General features: G+C 36.5%; 1 protein-coding gene across 1 annotated transcript in view; it reads left to right on the top strand.

Moving 5' to 3' along the window:
* Window positions 1–26,074, top strand: part of LOC128991889 (sodium-dependent transporter bedraggled) — a 112,810-nt gene that overhangs the window by 75,159 nt on the left and 11,577 nt on the right. The window contains exons 4-13 of the mRNA XM_054415152.1: window positions 15,747–15,886; window positions 16,756–16,886; window positions 17,550–17,700; window positions 18,534–18,719; window positions 19,831–19,991; window positions 20,304–20,526; window positions 20,914–21,194; window positions 21,696–21,827; window positions 22,017–22,244; window positions 23,062–23,262. Coding sequence (XP_054271127.1) covers window positions 15,747–15,886; window positions 16,756–16,886; window positions 17,550–17,700; window positions 18,534–18,719; window positions 19,831–19,991; window positions 20,304–20,526; window positions 20,914–21,194; window positions 21,696–21,827; window positions 22,017–22,244; window positions 23,062–23,262 — 1,834 coding nt within the window. The remainder of the gene's footprint in view (window positions 1–15,746; window positions 15,887–16,755; window positions 16,887–17,549; window positions 17,701–18,533; window positions 18,720–19,830; window positions 19,992–20,303; window positions 20,527–20,913; window positions 21,195–21,695; window positions 21,828–22,016; window positions 22,245–23,061; window positions 23,263–26,074) is intronic.

The raw sequence follows: 26,074 nt of genomic DNA, 5'->3' as shown, positions 1-26,074 counted from the left end.
GTATTGTAGGCACAATAGTGTGCTTATATTTTAATTTATGTTTTAAAATGCCCCCACATGATGTTAATAATCCAAGTCAATATAATGTAGATGTCTTCAAGAAGAACTAGTAGTGGGCCCTACAAGGTGGTATAAAATTTAAAATGAAAACATCACCAAAATTAAATCAATTTTTAATTTTATTAGGCCTTTCGCCAGCTATGCTGGCATAATCGGACATCAGTTTTGTGACGAGTCTTATGATGTCTGGCGAAAGTCCTCATGAAATCAAAAAAACTCATTCAATATTGGTGATGATTTTATTTTAATTTTTAAAGTAGGTAGTTTCAAATTATTTTTCATATTTGGATTTTCTCTGTATAAAACACAAGTACTGTAACACTGCACAAAAACTCACATTGTTCTATTTCTATTGACACGCAGTATGCTATACTTAAGTAAATATTAAAAAATTTATTTTATAGTGAAATAATCCCGTGTATACTTGATAAACTCCTGTCAATTTGGATAATACCTGTTAGGAATCAACCCCATATTTACCCATAAACATAATTATACCCCAATAATAAATCTTACTCTTATAAATATAACTGGAGAAACCCATAAATATCACTCTAAAACATTGTAGAGGCTGTTACTAAATGTACATCTCTCGAATTCTACAGAGACATTTCATCCGCCTCAGGAGACTACTTAAGAAACCGTTTGTTTACCTCCATTTTAACCTGTGTTTATTTAACATTCCTCTTGTTTTTAACCAAGATATTCAATTGCGATACGGTAAATATTTCACTAACTGTAAGATTTCAGTTGTAATAGCGATGGATTATTCTAGAGTTGATTTTTGTTATGTTACACCAGTTTTTGAGAATTAATTGTTTTGATTGTTTTGGAAATGTTTTTGGATAAATTTCTTGGGGGTGTCCTAATAATAGAATACATTCAGACATTTTTTTGTTCTTTCTTAGCGTAGATAATCTTGAATTGTATTATTTTGCTGTAATATCAGAAGAAATATTTTATTTTTAAATCGTTATCAAAAAACTATAGTCACTAAAAAAACGCCAATTACATAGATGGACCGAATCATGCCTTTAAATTGATTCATAAGAATGATAATTTTCACAATCTAAAAGGACGAGAACAGTATTATGTATGTTTCATTTGGATTAAACAAAGAAAAATACAACCAAATATCCAATTCGAAACCAGATCCAGCTGTTCTTGATCATTGGGCTTTAAATAAATGATCCTGACTAAGGAAACAGCTGATCTTAGTCAGTAACAAAGAAACACAGGTAATCGCATACCATCCTACACTCATTCTCCACTCATATATTTGGGTTAAAATACGCACCTAGGTGGCGTCCCAGCCTCAATGATTGATAAATGATAATTGACTTATTAAAATACCAGAACAAAACCAAGGTGTCTTATTAATTAACTTAAAAGGAAGCAAATCAATGAAGAAATAGTATACTTAGAAAATAATTACCTAATACCAGTAATAATTACTAAATTAGTCCATAAAATAATGGCACTAAAATATTTATAAGTATTATTTGTTTTATTTTCTTATCGAGGCTCTTAAACGACTAAAACTATTATTAACGTTTTTATTGGTCTTGGTAGCAAATTAGGAGCATAAAAATGTACTTTTACAGTTTGATAAATTGTAATTATGTACAGAAAATCTAATAAATATAAAAACATACATTTTAATAGGTTGTAATTGTGTTTATTAAAGTGCATATAGTACAGACATTAACTTATAGAGTTAAATAATCTATTAATAACACACCGTAATGAATATATAACTCTCAATTAATAGACATTGAGTTACTTATATTTAAACTAACCAACTAGCCACTTAGATCGAAGATAGACTGCAATAATCCAGTAAACTATTTTGCAACTCGTTATATAACGTTTTGTGTAATTTTCTCGTCGTTTAGTAGAATTTATGCAAAGTTTCAAGGCGATCAGCTTTTCATGCGTAACTATTTTAAGAAGCGCGAACTTCAGATTTTCCACGGTGTTTTCTGCAAATGTGTTGCGCGCTGTTATACAACTTTGTAAACACAATTAGCGTTTTCTATTGTGTTTTACTTTGTATCTGAATGCTTTCATTATCAACTAGTTGCTTTACCAGTGGTTCGTAAGAAAGACGAAAAGAATAATTAACATGGAAAAATGTACAGCTTTGAGTTATTAAGTTGTCTTTTAGGTTGATTAAATCAACTTCTTAGTGGCTGAGAAATTAATAATGTTATCGAAACGAACGTTTAAATATAAACATTGAGGTTTTCTGTTGTCCTGGAATATTTATCTCCAAAATCTCCCCCTCAAAACTTTGGACATACAAAAGGCGTAGCCCTAGAGGTCATAAATAGGCCTACAGTATGTTATTTCCGTGTTAATGATCTACATTTGTTAAAAATGTCAGCCCAGTCGGCTCAGTAGTTTTTGTTTTACCCCTGAACAAATGCGCAAAAACCACATTTTTTGCAATACAGTACCAGTATACTTAAAAATATTAATGTCTTCAAAATGTGTTTCCATAGGAATCTATATCATAGAAATACATAACTAGGAAAAGTTAGTTAAACAAATTGTCACAAAATAAGAAATTGTATGTCTTGGAGACAAGGCAGCCAAATAAGGAAGTAATTTTAGCGTGCAATGTATCACTGATCTTAGTAATAGTATTACTAATGGTGAAGCAATATTCAAACTAACCAAAAAAATGGTACCCTTTAATGTGGTTTGTTATTGTTCCTAGTAAAATCTTCTTTATATAATCATTTAATTGTTATCTAAACAAAAAAGAACATAACAAAATCTGTGATGAAACTTCCAGTAAATCGATTAGTGCGATCAAACTATTCGGTTCGATTATACATAGGATCGATTTAATTATCCGTGAAAACCAGTGAAGCAACGCGTTTATGTAAGATCGGCTTCTGACGAAGCAATGTGACTTCTGCGTTTGTGACGTCACCGAGCTATTTAACTTTACGTCAAGGGATCGTGAACACACTTTTGCACTTTGAGAGATGGTATTTTTCCAACGCTTTTTGTTATGGTTTACACACTTATGTAATTATGTGGTATTGATGTTGTAAAAAATTGGATGTAAGATTAAATTAGCGTTAAATTTATAGTGTGAAAAATAGCGTTTGAGACTATGTTTAATGTTCGTGATTAACTATTTGGTGTTTGCTTATAGCTCGTGTTATTATTTTATATGATTGGGAATATAAGAGAAACCCATCAAACCCTAGATAAAACTGTTTTTAAAATGACGTTGCCTCATATTGAGATAGCTAATATGCATAACCTGAGATCGCCGCCACAAAAGAATCAAACTCGAAATGAACTTGCCAAACCGAGCTCGAAATGATCCAACTGAGCTCAAAATTAATTACTAAACTTAGCTCGAACTTACTAAACTGAGCACGAAATTTCCAAACTGAGCTCGAACCAAGCCAAAACAGGGTTTTATGTTTAAAGCTCAATATAAAGTGCTGTCTGACCTTTAAACTTCTGGAAAATGTTCATTCAAACTTCAATGTCTATAAGATTACGTTACTATGAATAAGAAATGTGTAAATATGCAAAACACTTCTTTCAGTTTCTAAAACCATTAGGAAACCTCTACTATCACCCGTTTTTCTAATCCATTGTCTACAATAGTGCATTGTTGATATCAATCGGTTAAGCGAAAACCACACTAATGGTTACAGTAGTCGCCTTCAAATGTGAAGTGGTGGGTTCGATCCCCGAGCAAGACAAATTCTGGACCTGCAATTTGTCATTACTCATTAGGGATATTAATTGATTATTATTCCAAAATATCGTTGATAGAAAGTAACAATTTTGACATTTTAACCGTTTCCTTTAAAAAAAATATTAAACAAACACACAAGTAACAGCTACGATGACCACCTTATTGGCCAACCAGACACTAATGTCGTTCTGCCATCGTCCCAGTTCCATCGTTCCTAGTTCCAACTCTGGTCACGTGACAGTTCCAGTTCCCACAATCCCTGTCACAGCGCACGTTGGCACGTTTGTGTTATGCCACGTCTGTACGTTAAACGTGCTTTCGACTTCGTGTGGTGCTTAAAGTATGTGGCTTTAAAAAAGGCCGCCACTATTGAAATCTTACCTCAAATGAAGGTGGCTTAAATTGTATAATACCCAATTTGTACATGTAGCCTAATAAACAGAAATTAATATGTTTACTTACATTTTGTAAGTAGACGAACATAACAGTCCTTTCCATCAAACGCAATAAACTTTGGTTGACTTTTTTGGGCCTAGAGTGCGGCAAGAGTGTCCAACCTAACCACACCTATAGTCTGTTTAATAGAACATGTCTCCTGTCCCTTCTACCTGAGACTAGCGCGGGCCTTACGATTGGGCCGTCCTAAAGTTCTATTATATAGGCCTACATCGATGGTTCCATATAAAAATATTGGAATTAAGGTTATTATTCAACATGTTTGTAATTTACTAGATTGGGTTAATAATGTCAACTTATTGCTTGAATAAAGCTGAAATAATTCCAAAAAGTATGGTTTTACACAATAATGTTTGCAATACGGAGAATTACGAGTTAAATAAACTCTATCTATTGAAGATGGATTTTACAATTCGCGCGATTCGATTCAAAGCAAACGCAAAAGGAGGCTTTTAAAACTTCAAAGCACTTAATACTTCTTTAACACATACATTACGTCTTTCCCTCCTCATTCAAACAGTTAAGTTTATCCTTCTGTGATTTATACCTTTGATATTTTTAGATGTTCGGATTTATCTTTCCATCTCCTTAACGGTTATTTGTATCTCTTACCCCTTAAAATACGTTGCTACTTCAACTTTTCATTCCCTACAACTAAATATACATGAATGACCAGATCTGCTACAAATTAAAAACTGTCTCTCGTGTTTTAAGTAATTTTCTATAGGTATGCTACAGTACATGTAATTGGCAAAAAAAATTACCATGTTCTTTGGTGATTAGTGTTTTTGTAAAGGAACAGCAAAAAATTATAGTCTGTAAGATGGAACTTGTCCTGGCCCTCCTTCTACCATCTGGCCAATCGTTCAAGATTTGGCCAGTCCCCAGGTAGACGAAGGTTCAGGAGACAAGCTCCATCATACATACTATATGTCTTGGTACTATCATAGAGAAAAATAAATAAATATAGACTGTCAGCCCTGCTAATGTTACCATAGGTTCTGGCACACACCGCTTGGAGCGCCGTGTAGTTACATTGCGCGTATGCCGGAACTACATGGCGCTCCCAGTGGTGTGCGCCAGAACCTATGGTAACTTCAGCACAGCTGACGGTCTATATTTAATTCTTTTTGTCTATGGTACTATCTAACGTAAAACGTGTTAGAAGAGAAGATTGCACAACTCTTCTGTTCTGTACTGTTAGGAAGCATTGTCTATCACCACCACAAATTGTCCTAAAATTTATCTCTGTCCTTGGTCATTGGGCTTTTAAATCGGTCCTGACAATGAAACAGCTGGTCTTAGTAAAGCTACAAAAGGCTTTACACTACATTCTACACTCATCTTTTACTAAGGCCTATTTCATGTTCTATTCATGGCCTACTTACCGTTGCAGTACGTACATAGGTGGCGTCCCCATCTCAAATGATAATGATAATTACTTGAGGTATAAGCATTGAGTTTGAATGGTGCAAGACTTATCATCATACTGTATTGTGAAATCTGAAGCCTTTTATGATGTTTGTTTGCTAAGCTGTCGACATTGTAGATTTTCCGATTTGTACTTTACTCTTTGGCTTAGCTCAAAGGGAAACCTCCGTTCAAGGATTCAAGGATATCGTCTTCTTCAGCCTTCAGAAAATAAAATTTGGTCAGGAATGTCATGTCTCCGACTTCTTTATAAATTGAATAATTTATTTACTTCTTTTACAAACTATTATATTCCTACTCACATTTTTAACCATCGCAGCTAATTTGACCCAACTTTTAAGGAGCTGGTTTGCATCTGACAGATTTTCACCAGCATTTTCTTGCAAATCCGACTTCCAAGCTGGTCTACTCCGACCACAATCTCTCTGGACCCTGACCGAGACCTTGTGTAGGCCGGACCTGATCTGGACACCCAACATGGCGTCCAGTCCAGTGAGTCCACTGCGGTGTCTCGTGGGCGAACAGCGGTAAAAATAGAGCATCGACCTTGAAACTCAATCCTGCCTAGGGCTTCAAGCAATGCCGAGTACCTTATACTTCAAGTTGTGTATGTGCTAGCTAGTAAATACAAGTTGGATTTTCGTACGTGTACAGCAGTTGGATTAAATTTGGTTTGAACCGTGGAAACAGCTATAGTTTGTTCAAAAAAAGAAGGCGGAAGAAGGGATCTTCCTGCGGCCAATGAGTAAGGTAGACCCCATCCCTGACCCCTTTCGTTATTTGAATAGACTATAATGGACAGTGCTCAATTGGTAATACGATAGTCGCCAGTTCGATCTTGAGAAAGTAAGAACGTTTTTGTGGCTCGAAAGGTTAGAATCAGCTGATCAGGCAGTAACAATGCTATCAGCTGATTCAATAGCATCTTCGTCATAAAAATACACCCTTGTGTCGGCCGGGTATAAATCAGTCTTTATGAAAAATGAATATTAAAACGCGTTACATTGGTTCACAACCTTTAGAATTACGTACAAATTACGTTTGCTTGAATCGTCTGCCAAAGTCAAATGGTCCGGCAAATCCAACTTAAAATATTTAACCACGATGCTACAAACTGCCCAACACAAACCACTTACCGTTGACCTGTAGGAAGGCAATGTGCGGTCAATATATTGACCAGCGGTCACCAAGCAGTATCTGATGGCACACGCTCACCTAACCTAACCTACTTACCGTGGTCTACTTTTGTAGGCCTTTGCTACGGACAAGCGTTACTTAATGTTGTTTCACAGTCGAAGAATACGACAACCTTGGGTTCGCTTCTGAAAAGAAATAATTATAAAGTACGTTGTGACGAAATAACTTCAAAAATGTGTTGAGCCTGTTGAAAGGTTTTGTATGGATTTTATGCACCTTGAAAATGTCGGCAGTATTACAGTAGTAGCCTTGGATACTGCAAGTACATTTTTCGTCCTCTCTTGAAACGTTCAACATGTTTATTTTGAATTAGTTTGTCCTCTAATTTTATTTTAGATGAAGTAATTATTTTAAATAAATTTGGGTGCATGAAAAAAATAACTTATATATATACATATATATTGACGCACAAACCTTGAAATGTAGAGAATTCCAGCAAACATCTACTTTCACCTCTTTTATCTGGTAACCTTAAAAACTTCAACCGTTTGACGAGTACAACTTAGTTTATATTGCATTTGCAGATTCATACTCCACGTGCTCAAGTTCCTAAGTATTTTCCACTTAGCCTAACACAATATTATTATAAATTAAACAATATTTTTTTCAATTATATTATAAAATGTGTATGTTTCTTTCACTTCCTGAATTCCCAGTGAAATCAAGAAGGCTGTGAACTTTGAGGTTAGGTTTTTAAGTGAGAATGAGAATGGAGAATAAGAATCCTGTCATTTTACATATACCTAATTCACTTGCTCAGGTTCCCAAGTATTTTCCACCTAGTTATACAATTATTTTCAATTATACGTGTATTTTTCTTCCACTTACTGAACTCCCGTTGAAATCAAGAAGGCTGTGAACGTTGAGGTTAGGTTTGTTAGTGAGGATGAGAATCAGATGCGAGATATCGAGGTGTATGAACTGTGATCACTGGAGCATTCAGATGCTTCCGGCCTGTTAGACATAGAGGTCGTCAACTTATGCATAGAGGTCATAAAACTTTTAAATTCGGTTCCAATATTTCGGACACTTTTTACTTAGCTGTAGACTTATGAAAAATCAATTACAAATATTAATTGGCAGCTAGTTTGAGTTAAGAATTGAAGGCGGGTTCACACTATGTAGCAAAACATGATCTTTGTGGCATTTTTTAAATGTGGCGAATGTTAACATTTCTTATAGTATCTGCTATAACAATTACTAGCATACATTACTTGTATCTTACCATCACACTTTGGATAACACATTTTAAACACTTTTAGCTCAAGCTACTTGCAAAAGCCACACACTAACCTTCATACCAGCCATAGTGGTTAGATCTGGGGACTTTGGTCCCCGAGTCAAGGGTTCAAATCCCGCCAATCACCAATGGATTTTATCTAAGTTATGATGCCACTTAGACCTAGCCTGAAGTTATGTGGAAAAACAATCCCGTTGGAGCCTAGCGTCCTAGGTGAAGGGAAAACTACACCAACCATGCCTACGGAAATTCGAATACACTCCACCCCTAAAACTTCCAAAATATTTATTCTTCATTATATTTTACTCTAACCTTATTAAATTTCAGAAATACCGTTAATTCCCTTCAGGATGTAATGCTAAACTGTGCTTTTGCTAGGTTAATGTCTGTTTTCACCACTTAATGTGATATTAATGAACAAGTACGTGCCAGTTTCAACAGTTGGTCAACATGTTGTGGCTCATTTGACTCTAATTGTTGCCTTAAGTAAAATCTCTTCTATTTGTTACTTTGTACCTTGGTGTAACTAGGTTCTAGTGTATAATGTAGTAATGTAGTGCGACGGTTAAATTGTGAAAAAATGTGCTTACGTTTTTTAAATTAATTTTGTGAGTGTTTACCTCTTTACAATGCAGCGTTTTGTACGGTAAGCCTTAAGTTTTGTAAATTTAGAATTTCCTGTTTTTATTTAGAATAAACATTTCCAATACATTTCGTTATATTTTGTGAAAAACAACCGGATAAGAGCTGTAAGTAATGTTTTGACATATTTCCGTTACGCCGGCTTAAAGAAGTACTTTGACAGATGTGTCAGTTGGCAGTTATTTTGGTCTCGAGCGTAAAAGGTGTAAGTGTTTATAGTGTAGGTAGTTATAATAAGTTTTGACGTTTTTTTTATATTTGTTAAATCACATATTTTTATTAATTTAACAAAATTGTTTTATTTTTGAGTAGGCTATATTCAATTTTTAATTTATTTATTTGGAAGGAAAAAAGCTACAATGAAAATTTAGTTACAGCATTATCTTTAGGTACTACTACATAATAAACGGTAGACTTAAAGAATATTAGAATAGATTGAAGAATAAGTGCCGACTCTTTTTTCTGTTTACTACTAAGATTTCTCATTCAATTTTAAAATATGAATATACGAACGGTCACGTCCAAAAACGCTTTGTTGAAGCAATTGTTGCTTTCAAATTAATTTATAACCATTGTTGTACATTTGATTTTGACCCGGACAACGCCGGGTTTCGATGCTAGTGGATGATATCAACGTACTGGACATAAACATAACTTTTTTCAGACGATCTATACATATAGTAAGTCTGTATAGAAGTATAGTTAATCCATGTCATGTTTTATTGGTGCCATTTTATTAATTTTCTTGCTAATCTAGCATTGAAAAAGTTTGGTAAAGACCTTCTAAAACGTTAACAAGTTCCCAAAAATATTAAGTTTATAAAATAAAACTTGATTAAACAAAATTAAATTTAGGCTACATGTAAAATTTTATAGTGTTCAAAATGGAAAACCATCCATCTTTTAAAACTCAAATTCTATGTCTAATTTATGACTAATAAACCTTATCGTTAGATTTTTTTTTAATTTTTAATGTATTTATTTAGTTTTTCAAGAATTATGGTGATTAAACACACATAAAACAATATTTTAGTAATATTTTTTAATAAGTCAAAAAGTGATACCTCATCAACAATATCGCAGAGGCGTTGGCCTGATGACTATGTCTGAATCTATCTGACATGAGGCCTATAACTGATCAGCTGATTAAGTTATCTTACATCTGTTCTGTTATATAAATAACTTTCTGACTACCTGTCAATAATTTTACAATCCAAATTTAGAATTATTTCTAGATTTAGACACACTCTTGTGTTAGTAAATCCCGCCTTGAGCACTACTTGCTACTTTCCAATTTATGTGTGATTTTTAATTATATAACTAACGAAAGTCCTTCTGTCATGTGTCTAAAGTATATGGATGTATCTCTAAGGAGGTGGTCAGCCAATACAACCGTATTCATCCAGAATAGGAATCCATAAACATTCCTTCCTTCTTCCTATTTTCTCAATGATTAACCAGAATCCTCATCTTTCTTTTCATCTTTTACATCAATACTGTATATCCAGGTTCTTCACCACTACCATACCACATCCAATCTCATGCTTTACGTCCGAATCCTATTCACAAAGATGAGGTTGGGCAAGTCTCGATGAAACTTCTGAGGCTTACTGTCTCTCATACAGGCCAAAATGCCACCCTTTAGGAGTATCTTGAAAGCACATGATAATTATAAGGGGGTGGTTGTGAAAATTCAAAATTACTTTGAGCCTCTTAGAATAATTAATTGCATCTATGTCAGATATTCCTTGCACCTAGTACATGTAGGTTGGGAAAGGCTGAAAGCTACTTCTTCTGTGTCTCTTAGAGATAGAGTATAGCATCTAGGTCAGTTATTCCTGGCTCCTTAGGTACATGGAAGTTGAGGAAGGCTGAAAGTTACTTCTGTATCTCTTAGAGTTGTATCTAGTAAGTTATTCTTGGCTACTTAGGTACGTGGAGGTTAGGGAAGGCTCAAAGCTCCTTCTGAGTCTCTTAGAGTTGTATCTAGATCAGTTATTCCTGGCTCCTTAGGTACATGGAGGTTGGGGAAGGCTGAAAGCTACTTCTGAGTGTCTTAGAGTTGTATCTAGTCAGTTATTCCTGTATCCTTAGGTACGTGGAGGTTGGGGAAGGCTGAAAGCTACTTCTGAGTGTCTTAGAGTTGTATCTAGTCAGTTATTCCTGTATCCTTAGGTACGTGGAGGTTGGGGAAGGCTGAAAGCTACTTCTGAGTGTCTTAGAGTTGTATCTAGTCAGTTATTCCTGTATCCTTAGGTACGTGGAGGTTGGGGAAGGCTGAAAGCTACTTCTGAGTGTCTTAGAGTTGTATCTAGTCAGTTATTCCTGTATCCTTAGGTACGTGGAGGTTAGGGAAGGCTCAAAGCTACTTCTGAGTGTCTTAGAGTTGTATCTAGATCAGTTATTCCTGTATCCTTAGGTACGTGGAGGTTGGGGAAGGCTGAAAGCTACTTCTGAGTGTCTTAGAGTTGTATCTAGTCAGTTATTCCTGTATCCTTAGGTACGTGGAGGTTGGGGAAGGCTGAAAGCTACTTCTGAGTGTCTTAGAGTTGTATCTAGTCAGTTATTCCTGTATCCTTAGGAACATGGAGGTTGGGGAAGGCTGAAAGCTACTTCTGAGTGTCTTAGAGTTGTATCTAGTCAGTTATTCCTGTATCCTTAGGTACGTGGAGGTTAGGGAAGGCTCAAAGCTCCTTCTGAGTCTCTTAGAGTTGTATCTAGATCAGTTATTCCTGTATCCTTAGGTACGTGGAGGTTGGAGAAGGCTGAAAGCTACTTCTGAGTGTCTTAGAGTTGTATCTAGTCAGTTATTCCTGGCTCCTTAGGTACGTGGAGGTTGGGGAAGGCTCAAAGCTCCTTCTGAGTCTCTTAGAGTTGTATCTAGATCAGTTATTCCTGTATCCTTAGGTACGTGGAGGTTGGGGAAGGCTGAAAGCTACTTCTGAGTGTCTTAGAGTTGTATCTAGTCAGTTATTCCTGGCTCCTTAGGTACGTGGAGGTTGGGGAAGGCTGAAAGCTACTTCTGAGTCTCTTAGAGTTGTATCTAGTCAGTTATTCCTGGCTCCTTAGGTACATGGAGGTTAGGGAAGGATCAAAGCTCCTTCTGTATCTCTTAAAGTTGTATCTAGTCAGTTATTCCTGGCTCCTTAGGAACATGGAGGTTGAGGAAGGCTGAAAGCTACTTCTGAGTGTCTTAGAGTTGTATCTAGTCAGTTATTCCTGTATCCTTAGGTACGTGGGGGTGCCTTTAAGATACATGGAGGTTCTAAGGTACATGGAGGCACCTCTAAGCTACACGTCGGTTGAGGAAGGTTGAAAGGTACTTCTCTATCTCTTAGAGTTGTACCTAGGTAAGTTATTCCTGTATCCTTAGGTACATGGGGGTGCCTTTGAGATACATGGAGGTTCTAAGGTACATGGAGGCACCTCTAAGCTACAAGGCGGTTGAGGAAGGTTGAAAGGTACTTCTGTATCTCTTAGAGTTGTATCTAGGTCAGTTATTCCTGGCTCCTTAGGAACATGGAGGTTGAGTAAGGCTGAAAGCTACTTCTGTATCTCTTAGAGTTGTATCTAGGTAAGATATTCCTGGCTACTTATATGTACATGGAGGTACCTCTAAGCTACATGGAGGTAGGGGAAGGCTGAAAGCTACTTCTGTATCTCTTAGAGTTGTATCTAGTCAGTTATTCCTGTATCTTTAGATGCATAGGGGTGCCTTTAAGATACATGGAGATTCTAAGGTACATGGAGGTTCTAAGGTACATGGAGGCACCTCTAAGCTACACGGCGGTTGAGGAAGGTTGAAAGGTACTTCTGTATCTCTTAGAGTTGTATCTGGGTCAGTTATTCTTGGCTTCACAGTCCAGTGAGAGGCAGAGGTGGGTGGAGAGATGCACTCCGTCGTCCGTACTGCCTCCAGGACTCTGGACCTGTCCTGCGACCTCCTGACCTACTGACACTCACTTCCTGCTTCAGTCTTTCTTCCTTTGTTTCCTCAAACTTTTTTTGTTTTTAATTGTTGACTAGTTGCTCTAGTTCATGGCTAAGGAAGAGTTTTGAGTTTTCTGCTTCTGTTGTTTGTTAAATGAATTTTGTTTGAACTCTTTCATAAGTTTTATTATTGCTAGTGAATTATGATCCAGCCTCCAGTGTGCATGTAGGGCAAATATTAAATGAGGTCAAGTGCGTAATGAAATGTAGACCAGTAGACCTTTGATACTGAATTAGCTGAAATCTTTAGCCAGAAAAAAATAAAAGCTTTTAGTGATCATCTACTGGGCTTTGTTTGACTTTAACTCCCTGATATGTCACATTATGATGTGATTAAAGCTTTTCACAGGATTGAACCAGCGACCTTTTTATCACCATCTAACCACTCAGCTTCCTTATGTAAAATTGGAAACAAATGGTGCTGATTCCTCTTGTAAATCGTGGTTATTTAAAATTTGCTTTGTTTTGTGTTTTTCACTGCAAACGCCATCAAGTTTTCAAAATGGTTAACACTTTTCCCACCATAGCTAGACTTATTAAAGGTTGTGTTTGGAAAAATTATAAAGATTTATTTTAAAACCGTTTCAATTTAAAATATGAAGCTGATTTACACACCTGTTTATCGTAATAACAAAATTCAACTAATCCGTTTGACTTTTCCATTAACTACACCTTTTCACGTTCACAGTAGTTGTATGACATTACATAAATGAACTCCGAACCAAAGATTAATCTTTAACATAACCTATGAATACACATATAACACAATACCAGACCCACATCTCTGAAAAAACCCGATATTTTAAACTACGAAAAAACAGTAAAGAACCATCATACGCAACTGATAAGTGATAACAATCGGAAAAGGCGACATGCGGTTCCTGTATGGATGTGATAAAGCCTGCCAAATATAGCTCAAGAGGTGTCAACTGAGAGAGGCTTCATGTAACCACTCATTGCCTGCCTCTCTGTGAATCAGTGTTTCTCATTGTTACTGAATGGCTTGGTGTGCGAACTTGTTACTTATCGTACTCTGTGTTAAATCTGTACACACGTGTAAGTTTGTTTTTCTCTTTTATATATATAACTTGTTATTTGTTGTTTGTTACTCTGTAGTGTATCACTTTTATACCAACTACTATTTTACTTTTTCTCCCAAGTGTGAAGTGTAGTACTTGGTTAATATTTGAACATGTGACAGTTTTAAGTAACTAGTATTAATGTTTTCTACATTCAACTTCTTTAATCAGCTGTTGTTTATTTGTGACTGTTCTTAACTTTAGCTGATGACATGTTCTGTACAAATCCCTATAAAACGTTTCTCAAATTGTTTCTTGGTTCCTTGAGAAGTAACAATTGTGCTTTCATAAAGACTATTTTGTTCTGGTTCAGAATTTTTCTAAAATATCGGTATAGTAATTTTTATTATTTGTAAGAGTAAGAGGAGGATGAGTGCTAAATTATGCTTTCCTCTACTTAATAATTACTTGTTTATTCTAATTAAACTTAAGTTTTAATAGATATGTCAGATATAAAAGGAATATAAAGCTTCCTGAGTATGATAAACGTTAAATAGTACTTTATGGTTTATAGTCAAACGGAATGAATTATTAATGAAAATTCTACATTTTACTGTTTTTACATCATAAATGTACCCCCAAACAAGCATAAACCATGTGTAGTCACTCAATCTTCTCTGTAAGATAATGGTTGTACAATCTCAACTTGACATAATAAAACACAGTTCAAGTTGTTGCGATATTATTTTGACAAGTTCAACAAGTAGAAAATATCTTGACCCTGTTTAAATCTGTGCTGTAGATAAAGCCAAAATATATGTCACTACATATTTGTTGATTGATATTCACAGGGTTTAAAATGTGTTATGTTTATTAAATGAATTGCTGCATAATATTGATGGCTTGACAACATATTTCGGTTGTAGAATGAGTTTTGAGATGGAATGTACGTTTCCATGTGTAGCTATTAAAAAAATTATTTTTCTAGTCGCCAACTTGTTTATTATGTACTTCTAGACTCTCAACTTAGAGTAGAATTTATGTACTCTAAATAGTACTTGTTGTTAGGGCTCTTCCTTGCTTGTCACAAGTATATTTGCCACATAACATACCATAGCAGAAAGCGCACGGTTGTCCCATAAGCGAGTTTCCTCTATACCTTACCTCTCTGTCAATTTATGTATCTGCCAATCCTAAAAACTATTTTGAACACCCCTTCAACCCAAGGGTAAAACATCAGAGAAAAGAATTAAGTTACCAGCCATTTCTATGTCAGCAGCACTTGCTTCAGTTACACTTCTTGGTCTTACCTACAGATCACTCAAAACTGTGATATGCAGCTGCCATTGTTAAACTCAGCAATCACTAAGCTTGTACCTCAGAGAAGTAAGCAAGGAACAGAGAAAATATCCAGTGGCATGTTTAAGTTGTGTCTAGCACTAATGCTCTGGTGTCTAGGGCAAAGTCCAACACCACCCCCTTGCCATCGAGTACTACAACATTCGCGGTAGCTGAAAAACCCTGTGTGATAGGAATTTCGCACAGTGCTCGTCATTCGGGCTCTTCATTGCTCGTCGCAAGTATACTTCAAGAAAACATACTAGAACTGAAAGCACACTGTTGTCCCATAAGCAAGTGTTCTCTCTTCATTTTCTGTGGCAATGTGGCATGTACCTTACTCTTACTCCCATGGCCATGGATATCCTAGGTGGTATTTGGCCAATAAGTTGCCATCCCTCCCTTTTCTCTGAATCTTCTTTCCTTGCTCTCAATTTTCGCAAATCTTTCTCCACCTGGTCCTTCCATCGATTCTTGGGTCTTTCTTGGGCAAGTACCTAGTGGGCATTGTTAGGCACTAGGAACCCAACAACCTAGCCAGTTAGGTGGGCAATGAGCATATATCCCTGCTCATCTGTTATTGCTTAATCATAAGATAACACTTCTGTGTATGTAGCCTAAACGTAGTGTTTGTTTGTTACAGTGTGTATGAGATGCCACGAGACTGTGGCAGTGTGCTGGGTCAGTGGCCTCATGGCCTCAGCTCAGTGTTGGCCTCTCTGGGCTGCACTCTCGGCCTCTTCAACATCAGCAGGTTCGCGATACTCAGCGTTCAGTTTGGTGGTAAGTGTTTTTGAAACGTTGTGAAAGGTGTTTAAATTAAATTAAATGGGATATTTCCTTGTGGGCTACTCGGTTATATCTGTCAATATAGGATGTACCTATGTGGAAAAGTTTGATAAATTCTTTGAAAGTGTGTTTCAGATTAACTTTTGCTCCACATTGCTCTAAATTTTCAACTTTCTATCAAAGAATAAAAAAAGTATTTTTGCTTCCGTTTCTCTTGCTTCAAGGTTAATTTACTCTGTATAATGTTTTGGATTAAGGTGATAGTATTGAAAAACAACCCTTAAGTCTATTAGTCCCAACCAGTTTCTCCAACTGCTATAGTATTTCAGTGAAGTTATACTTACAAACTCAAACAGTCGATGTAAATTTGACAAATTTGTGAACAAAGATGCTAAACTCTCTCAATTGATAAATTTGAAATCATACCATTTACTAGGCAGATCAAATATCTATTGGTGACTCTTTGATGATGGTTTTATCTGGGTTCAGTATATATATGAACAAAATATGTTGTGGCAGGAAAGACCACGTTTTTACCAACCGTCTCTGGCTGGATTGTAGCAATATTCCTTAAATCTTTGATGGCAAATTTTGCTCTTCAGGGTAATATTTTAAATTTTAATAATGTATTTAGAAATTATAGGTCAAGACAATATTTTTCTACCCTAAATGTTCAGTAGAATACTTACAAAAGAAGTGTCAACAAAAAGAATGCAAGCGACAGCACTTGCAGGTTCCTTATAAACCCCTTGAACACAGCTTGTTAAAAAAACCAATATGTCTTACATCAACACTTTACATCAATAGTATTTACTAAGTTATCCTGCAGTAAGAGTTGTATTAATCCTGTGTGTTTGTTGCAGCCAACTTCTTCCTACAGTTCCTCATCATGTCGGCGCTTGTCGGCATTCCTCTCTTCACCTTCCATGTGTCCCTTGGACAGTTGCTGGCCGCTGGCACCATGGACATGTGGAGGATATCCCCAGTGTTTCAGGTTGGTAACCATGCATCAGCTACAACGTTTCCCTCAACGGTTTATTGGCATAGTTTTTATCTTTGATATTCTACAAGGCGGGGTACTTTTGGTACACTACACGTTTAGGAACACCGATATGTTTACTACAGTCCACTTCATTTTAAATGTATGCAAACACCAACACAACCAGCAAGATTAATTAAAGAACATAATTAAAACACACCCAAGTGGTCTGGAAGCTACTGAGCGAGTGGAAAAAGCATCGTGTGAACGAATACAAGCGCACTCGCCGACTTCCCAGCTTCTTACACGCTGGCGTGAAGCTTGTAAACTCGCCCCGTGTGAACCGGGCTTAAGAGTCCTTGGAGCCTAGATGTGCTTAAGTCACAAAACAATTACATAACAAAAAATTCTACTCTTATAGTTCCTTAGATATTTAAATTACAATGACTTGATATTTGATTAGCCATCATGAACTCTCTTGGAAAACAATTACAAATCTACTTTACAATGAAATATTCTCATCTAATAGTGTCCCGGATATTTAAATTACAATAACTTGGACAAAAAATATTTTTGGATGATAACACTTCAGCACCGGTTTGAAATTAATCTAAGATGGCCGCTAGCCTTCAAGGATTCTTAACAGGATTTCACCTAATGTCCGCTGTCCTGTTGCAGGGTGTAGGCATAGCTCTACTCCTTTCCCAAGCTCTCCTGGGTATCTACAGCATAGTAGGAGTATCCTGGATGTTTATATACTTCAGAGACTCCTTCATCACTAAGCAGGACATTTACCGGTGGGCCGAGCCTTTCAACGCTTATAGAGATGGTAAGTTTCAAATTTTAATATCAAACATAGTAGCTTAGTCGTAGGGTAGTCTGATAACCAAGACATAACTGGTTCAGACTAGTCTGGGCTATCTTATCTTTGTATGGGGCTTGTTAATGGGGCCTGAACAGTGTTTAGGAACACCACACGGAGTAGTAAACTTAGGAAATGACCAATTGAAACTATGTAAGGGTTCAAGTCTATAGAGTTATTATGGCCTTATCAAGAGTTACCCTTTAAGTTTTAGCGTTTTAGTTATGTGATTCATACATAAGTCCTACCTTGTGACCACAACAACTATGAACAAACATTTAGCTAACAGCTGGTCAATTTAAATAGGGTTTTTTTCTACTTCAGTATACAAAAGTCAATAATTATTCTACTCTGAATCATTGTTCACATCACTTTATGCTAGGGGTTGCAGTATTGTCATTCAGATAAAATCTATTGGTGATTTGGCCAGATTTGAACCAGGGAACCAAGGGATCAAAGTCCTGCGCTCTACCACTTAGACCAGCTTGCTACCCCAAAAGTCAATAATAGTATATAGATCCATAGAAAAGCTAATTGCTTAAACGAAGAATAGAGAATTTGGATCCACCAAATGATAATTAAGAATGTAGTTCAACCCTCCGCCAGTATGATTGCAAACATTGTTCTCATTGGCTAAACATCTACTCACAAGAGTCACTAGTTTGATCCCCGACAAATACAGAAAAATTTTAGGGAATTTGAACACATTCGGTGATTATGATGTAATGTAAATGTGTTGTAGACATAAAAAAATCCTTACAAAACACCACTACCACACTACTTAACTAATTATGTTACAGACGGCCAGTCGATGCTATACAACACAACGCCAGTCAAGATAGAGGAGACGGTTCCGGACTACTTCAGCGGAGTTGTGCTCCAGAGGAACCTCAGCAATCCTGGAGGATCTCCCGGACATCTCAAGTTCCAGGCTACCTTCAACCTAGCCGTCGTCTGGATGCTAGTATTCATATCTCTTAGTAAAGGTAGGCTTGCATGGATTCTTTATCATAGATATTGATATTATTGGTAGATTGTTCTTAGTTGCTCAATATATGGAGGATTTCTTTGAGGGGAGGGGGCTTGTGGTATTGGTTTTGTTACACCACGAGAGGATGGCTCGGAAACCCACAATATATGAAGTTTTGTAAGTTGCAAAAGGCATGATGGAACCTTAGTCTTGGGATGGTAAAAAGAGTACAAATTATTAATAACGTTGGGTTCCAACGTAACGAAACGTAACGTTTGGGTTTAAACCATTGAAAAGCAAATGATTTTCAATGGTCAAACAACATACAAACACAAACTTAACTATCGAACAAGGAACATTTTTACATGTAAAATAAGCCGTGAGTATAAATTATACTATTTAATTACCATATCATGTTAGCGTTAAACCTTTGACCAAATTTAAATTCAACCATAAACAAAGGAATAAATATAGACTGACATCAGTGCTGCAGTTAGCATATGTTCTGCCATCCACCGCTAGGAGTGCCAAAAAGTTGTTGTGGTGCACAACGCTGCATTGTATGCTGGTAGCATATGGCGAGGAGCCGACGATGGCAGCGAATCGGACACCGAGCATGCCACGGCATATCGCGAAGACTTCCTTTGACAGTCTATATTTATTCTATTTGTCTATGCTTTGACTATTTATTGAACTAGACAGCCCAGCGCCATGTTGATGTTGTCGTCAGTTTTTAATTCAATTGGACGTAGTTGATGTGATCAACCGACGTATTGCACTGATATAAATCACTGGTTTCATACGATTATGCAGGTTTTTTTTATCCAAGTCAAACTAATAAGACGACTTCTTGTAAGATATATGTTATCAACTATCTCAGTAACAAAGAATAAGAACAAAAATAGAATTTTAGACACTAGCACATTTTATGACTGGCGCATAGAATTGTGATGTTTTGAATAAAAAATTGGCAACAGCTGATCCATATAGATGGAATGTCTACTTTGCAGTACTCAAAACAAAAGTCAACACACTGGCTACTTATGATGTTGTAGACTGTAGCGATTTTAATATTCCTATACCAAATTTGCTTTTACAATTAGGAAAAACAAATCTGATTGTTTCAGGTCTTAAATCCTACGGGAAGGTGGTGTACCTGTTTTCTCTAGTCCCTGTTTTCGGCATGTTGCTCTTCTGTTCAAAGTTGCTCGGTTTCATGCCAGCGGACCCAAAGTTTCAGTTTCTCTTTCCGGAAACTGAGTGGAGCGAGTTCTTTCTAAACACAAAGGTATTTCTTGAAAATTTGTTGTAAAGCGATTACTTCGTGTAGGAATTTTGAGAACTGTAGAATGTTTTTGAGTTGTATTTTTGAAGTAACGCCACTTTGCACTGAATATTTCCTAGTTTTAAATTTAAAGTTTGATAGTTCTATAATTCACATACCATTTAGGTATTCGTAAAAGTTTTAAAAACTACTGATTTGTTAAAATTGTGCACGTCAAATGTTAATCATAAAGGTATTTAGAATAGTTTCATCAAAAAGAAAATTTCAATAATTTGCATACTCAACAATGTAACCATCACCTCCTTTGTTTTATAGAGTTGGGTGGCCGCAAGTACGGAAGCCTTCTACACGTGGGGTCTGCTAGGGGCTGCTGCGATGCAAGTTGCGTCTCACAACCGTCCGAAGCACTACCTTCACCGAGACACTGCCATCGTCATCGTCTTCACTCTGTCCATCCTAGCTCTGTCAGCCTTCCTGGCCAACTCTTGTACGCAGATACTGCTGGCCCACGGATACATTTACTTGCCTAGCTCGTTTGGTGAGGAATATTGCTATACTGATTACGATGTTTGGGTGTTTTGTTTGCCTAGTAGTTAGCGTATATTGCCTATTGTCTATTGGTGTGAGAAGGACTGGGTAAATTTACTGTATAACCACAAAAAAAGCTTGGTTTTGATCGCTTTCCCTCTAAAGTTAGTAGGGGTGATTTTTTTTTTACCAAATGTACAGACCCACCTAAAATAAACATCACACCGCTAGATTTAAGTTGAAAAGGTGAGTGTACTATTAGTTACCTCTCAATACACAAATAATTTTTATCCCAGCTGAAATACTTATCGATCATAAAATTTTTGTCAATCATACACATTAATCAATGCACTTGAGGTACTTCTTTATAATACTGATGAAAAATATTTGTCAACAGAACGCATGTCCACATACGCATTTCTGCACCCGGTGAAACAGCCGCTGCCCCACGCGTACGCAGGGACACCTGTACGATGGTTGACACATTCCCAGTTTGTGGTCGGAGAGGCTGTAGCCATGCCAGGGACCAACCCTCGACAACAGAGCGGCTACCAAGCGCTACGATTGGCCACAGAACTCGTTCCGTCCACACTCGCTCTCATCGGAGCTAACAATCTGTCCCCGTTCTGGTCCGTGTTGTTCTACTTCGTTCTCATCTTGTTCGGCATAGCACAACAGGTGGGTGTGTTTGTAAAGGTGTCTGAAGTAGATTTTTGTTAGTTGAGGTTAACACAGATGTTAGTTAGTTTTTTTGGAGGTTAGTTAGTTAATTCTAGAGGGGTTTGTTAGAATTGCATTTTGTCCAAACCAAAGCACAAGTTCCTAATGTTAAACAAGTTATTAAATTGTTGGTGTATGACTCAGAGATTAGATCGTTAATTCTAGAGGGCGAAGTTGGAATTGTACTTTGTACAAACAAATGAAGGAGTCTCTAACGTTGAACAAGTTAATGGACTGTGTTAGCTAATAAAATGAATTAACATCAACAGTAAATGTTATTTTAGTGGCACTGAAAATCTATGTTATTCTAAAACCCTCTATTCGAAAAAAGAATCAACAATACTTAAACCAGTGAATGCTTTAAGTTAAGATACATGTTGCATTATTATATGTTCTATTCTTTGGTTGCAGTGATTTTCCAAAGATTATATGATTTATACATTGTTTTGACTTTTACAGCTGGCAATTTGGCATTGCCTGATCACTGGGATCATGGCAATAAACATTAAGAAACTGAAGAACTGGGAAACGACCATAACCTTCTTCACTTGCGCCTGTGGTTTCATACTGGGCCTTCCAATGGCCACCCAGGTATGTGTTACTGCTGTATTGTGTACGGAGATAAAATTAAAATTACCATCAAACTACCATTGTAGATCATCATGTCAACTTTTTACCTATTCTGTTTTGTCAGAAAAATCAAATTACAATTTTTGTAGAGATTATTTCTAAACTTTAGTTCTTCTCACATCTTCCTAACAATTCACTCTTAATTTTCAGTTCGGCATCTTCGTGGTGTACTTCCTCGACTACACTGTCGGCGGAGGCTGGTGGATCTTGTGCCTCTACCTGGTGGAGATCATGGCGGTGTTCATGGTCCGAGGCCGTCCGTACAGTGGGGAAACTGTAGTGACAGCGTTGTTCTCACGGGCTGGATCCTTCTTACAGAACTTCATTGCACCTCTACTCTCCTTCGTGTGGAACGTGATTCTGCCTGTGCTTATGATGGTATATATTTTTTACATGATGACCACAGTTGGAATATTTTTATCAATTATTTTTTATCAATTATTTAAGATGGGGACGCCACTATGTGCGTATTTTAACCCAAATATGAGTGAAGGATGAGTGTAGGATGAGTGGCGCGATCTTGTAGTCTTGTTAGTGACTAAGGCCGACATATTCCTTAGACACAGCTGTTAATTAATAGCCCATACAGCTAATGGCAACTAAGGGACCTACAGTTTATAGTGGAATCCGAACCACATTTTTCCTTGTAATTTACGAATATTAACATGGCTCCAGTTTTAATTTTTTTTTATATGTTTAATTTAATCTCTCTAGAAATCCATAAGTTATTAAGACCAAATATATATCAGTGTTTAAGCAAAATGTGAAATATTTAAAATAACTGTAGTGTACAGATAAATTAGTTTAGATGTTTACTACATATAACATATGTTAAGTCTTTGGAAAACAAAAGACGTTTGGTTCTAAAGATGATGTCATAAATTCGTAGCAAATAAAATAGCCTAATAACTGATTAGAATGTCTGTTGGTTTTATTGTTCCTGAAGGACCTATATATGTCATTGGACTTAAAATTGTGAAGTAACAAACAGTTGATGTAATATAATTACAAGATCAGCTTTTAGAATTTTCCTTCACAAAAATCATAAGAAAAACCCCATTTGTTTGAAATACTCGAAGAAATTTAATATAGGTAACTAATAAGTCTAAAGATCTTGATCACATTGTTTAATCTATTTCAACTAATCCGCTTTCATAATAAACTACAATAAACTAAACCCCATCCCTCTCTGCAGGTAGTTTTCATTACAATCTTCAAGAACGGACAGTTTCGAGACTGGTTTCGCTGGAGCGCTCCGATGTTGTACGACTACTGGCCGTCGTGGTCCCGTGAATTTGGATGTCTTCTACAAATACTGCCTTTGTTGACGATTCCATTCATCGGACTTGTGCAAAGTTGTCGTTATCTCTCAGACGGGCCGCCGGACATCTTAGATGTAAGTATTAGATACTTGGCTAAGTAATGAGTAAGTCTTAGTATGTGTAACTACCTAAAATATTTATTGTTTACTGGCAGACTTTTCAACTACAGGAAGGTTTAAGGTAGAGAAACGTATCAAATTCAATATTATTATTTGAATTTTGAGATGTTTTAAGTCAAATCTTAATATTTGTAATTGAAAAATCGGTATTTTTAAAGGGAGCCTACCAGTAGACCGACAAGATACTTGGTCGTCTGGCCACTAGACCGTCTTTTTTAATTAAATAGATAAATACTGAAAACCAGTACGTCGACAAGTTATTTCATCGTCATTCCAGTTGACCGGCCTGTAAAACTAAATTATTATATACGAGAAACCTACTTGTCGTCAATCGACCCGACCGACTTACCACTTGCTCGTCTTTTAGGTGGGGATAGGGGGCAGAGTGGGAGGAGCTAACCGGGGATTACCCAGGAGTTTGAGGCGCTTCTCGTGGTTGAACCACGTCGCTCGAGGCTAGAAGCCAGTCTTGCCAACTGAAAGTAGCCTAGCTTCGTCGAACACTACACACTCGGCGTGTTTATACAGTCTGGAGTTTAGTTTACGTTGGCGCGCAATTCTAATGGATAGTTTCGTCGTTTCTATAGCAACCGTGAAGTGACCTCGTTCTCGCGCATTCCTCTGCCTTTGTATTATTTAATCTGCTTTGAAAGATAAGACTCGCTTATGTGCATTGACTATTGAATCAAATAACAATATCATTAGGGGGTTTTGATCGTTTGTTTGGATAAAACTACGTACCGTATATTGTAGAATTACATTTGTAGTGTGGTAATATGGTGTATATATATCTATCTATATATTAATAGGCAAGCATGTTTCTTTAAAACCTTTTTTCTCAGCTTGTGTGCATCGTGGGGTTAATCTGCGCATACCGTTAGAAAGCAATTTTCCTGTAGGTGTGCAGAATCCCTTTATAAATTTAAATAGGCTCAAAGATAAGCACAAAAAATGAGCTTAAAGATTTGAAAAAATTAACATGGATCTTATGCGTTGCCATGCTGGTGACGAAATAACAACTAAATATAAACAGAAAATCAAAACAAATGGAAGAAACTCCAATCACATGTTTTATTTACAGTGTGGGGTGAAAATAGAGAAGTGAGTACATTACATATTTTTGGTCGAGTTTCGACCACTGGACGACCTCTCGTATATAATTAATACGCTACATGAAACTTTGTCGGTTGAACTCCTCCGCCATTTCTTAACCGATTTTATCCATTGACATCTCATTGGAAAGAGCGTGTCGCGTAGATTTGCCAACTGGCCTTACATTTTTTACAAAGTCCCTTGGGTTCTGCCCCAGTGGCTTTGAAAGTTCCCATGTTATCCTTATGAAGAACATAATTGTTTACATTTTGATCAGCTGTATAATTTAATTACTGTTATTTATTTTTCGATTCAATGAAACGCATTGAGTAAATTTATTTACTATTTGAGTTTGTGTAAACATAACCCCCAAAACGAAAACGGACCGTGTCAGTATGGTTGTATCTTGAATTTATATATTTATCGTTGCTTTGTGTCGCTATGACAGATCGTGTTAGCATGATTGTAACTTAAATTTGTGCATTTATCGTTGTTTTGTGTAGCTATAATTTGTTTATTTGTTGTTTTTTTCTTTTAAATGCCTCCGACGCGACAACAACGAAACATAGAAAGGAGGCGTACACGTCAGCACCTGACCCTGGACAATCTCAACTATTAGGTTACGAATGCGAGCTAACACTACCCCTAAAAGACTTTTCGTTCTCAATTTGACCCTCTATCAATGACATGTGTTGCCTGTACAGCGAGGCATTTTGAGAAGGAGAAAACCAGCCGGAATGCTTAAGGTTTATCAATAACGAAGATCAGGGATTTAGGTAATCAGGGTCTGAGTTACACAATGGTAATATTTGAGTTGACTCTTTTTAAACTTTGAGTTAAACTTTTTTAAATATGACTGTTATTGGTTTTGAAATAACCCCTGTAATACTTTGCAATTGCTTGAATTTGAGCAACATGTACACTAGTATATATATAGGACCTGTGTATAATTTTGGGTAACATGGAGGTCAATTTACCTTGTGTAGGCCTATATCAAAAAAGTTTAATATCTTAAATTAATCCAAACGATTCATAGTAGCCAACAGGCACAAAGTATTGTAATTATGCAAGATGTTGTAAATTTCAAACATGTGTAACAGTTAAGTTTACTGCAACAGTAGTTCGTTAGGATTGCCTATTTAAGTAAGTTGTTATTAGGTGTATAAGTCGTTCATCAAGCGTCATGAGAAACGAAATCTGTTATAGAAGTGAAAAAATACAGTTAATCAAATGGTGCTGTATATAAAATATCTGCAAATAAAATCAGAGTTTTGTCTGTACACTGTTCAGAATGACATATTTTCCTCCTCGATAAGGGTTTACCTCCTCGCAAGTTATGTCAAAAAAGGTGTAATTGTAATTTTACTAAGAAAATTAAATCCAAAAAAAGGACTGGTTAATAGAACCAGATTAATGGCGAAAGTTATGAATGATGAAGTCTTGAAATTATTACTTGAAGTTCAGCTGGAAAACGAGTGTTCCTCTAAAATTCGTCCTCGAAAAGTTGGTCTTTATCTGCTAGAGCTGCATCCCCTGCTTACAGCATGGGGAATTGTACGTAACAATTTCAAGATGCCGCGCTTTTGATGATCTAAAAATAATGGTTAAAGAACAACGAAACCAAGGTCATTTGGCTGAAGACGTTAAGAGTGTTTACAAAAAGACATGGTATGTG

This window comes from Macrosteles quadrilineatus, unplaced genomic scaffold (genome assembly GCF_028750875.1).
Source record: "Macrosteles quadrilineatus isolate MER2022 unplaced genomic scaffold, UCM_ALF_1.0 Scaffold_4__1_contigs__length_99947679, whole genome shotgun sequence".
NCBI lineage: Eukaryota > Metazoa > Arthropoda > Insecta > Hemiptera > Cicadellidae > Macrosteles > Macrosteles quadrilineatus.
This window is presented reverse-complemented; position numbering and strand designations above follow the sequence as displayed.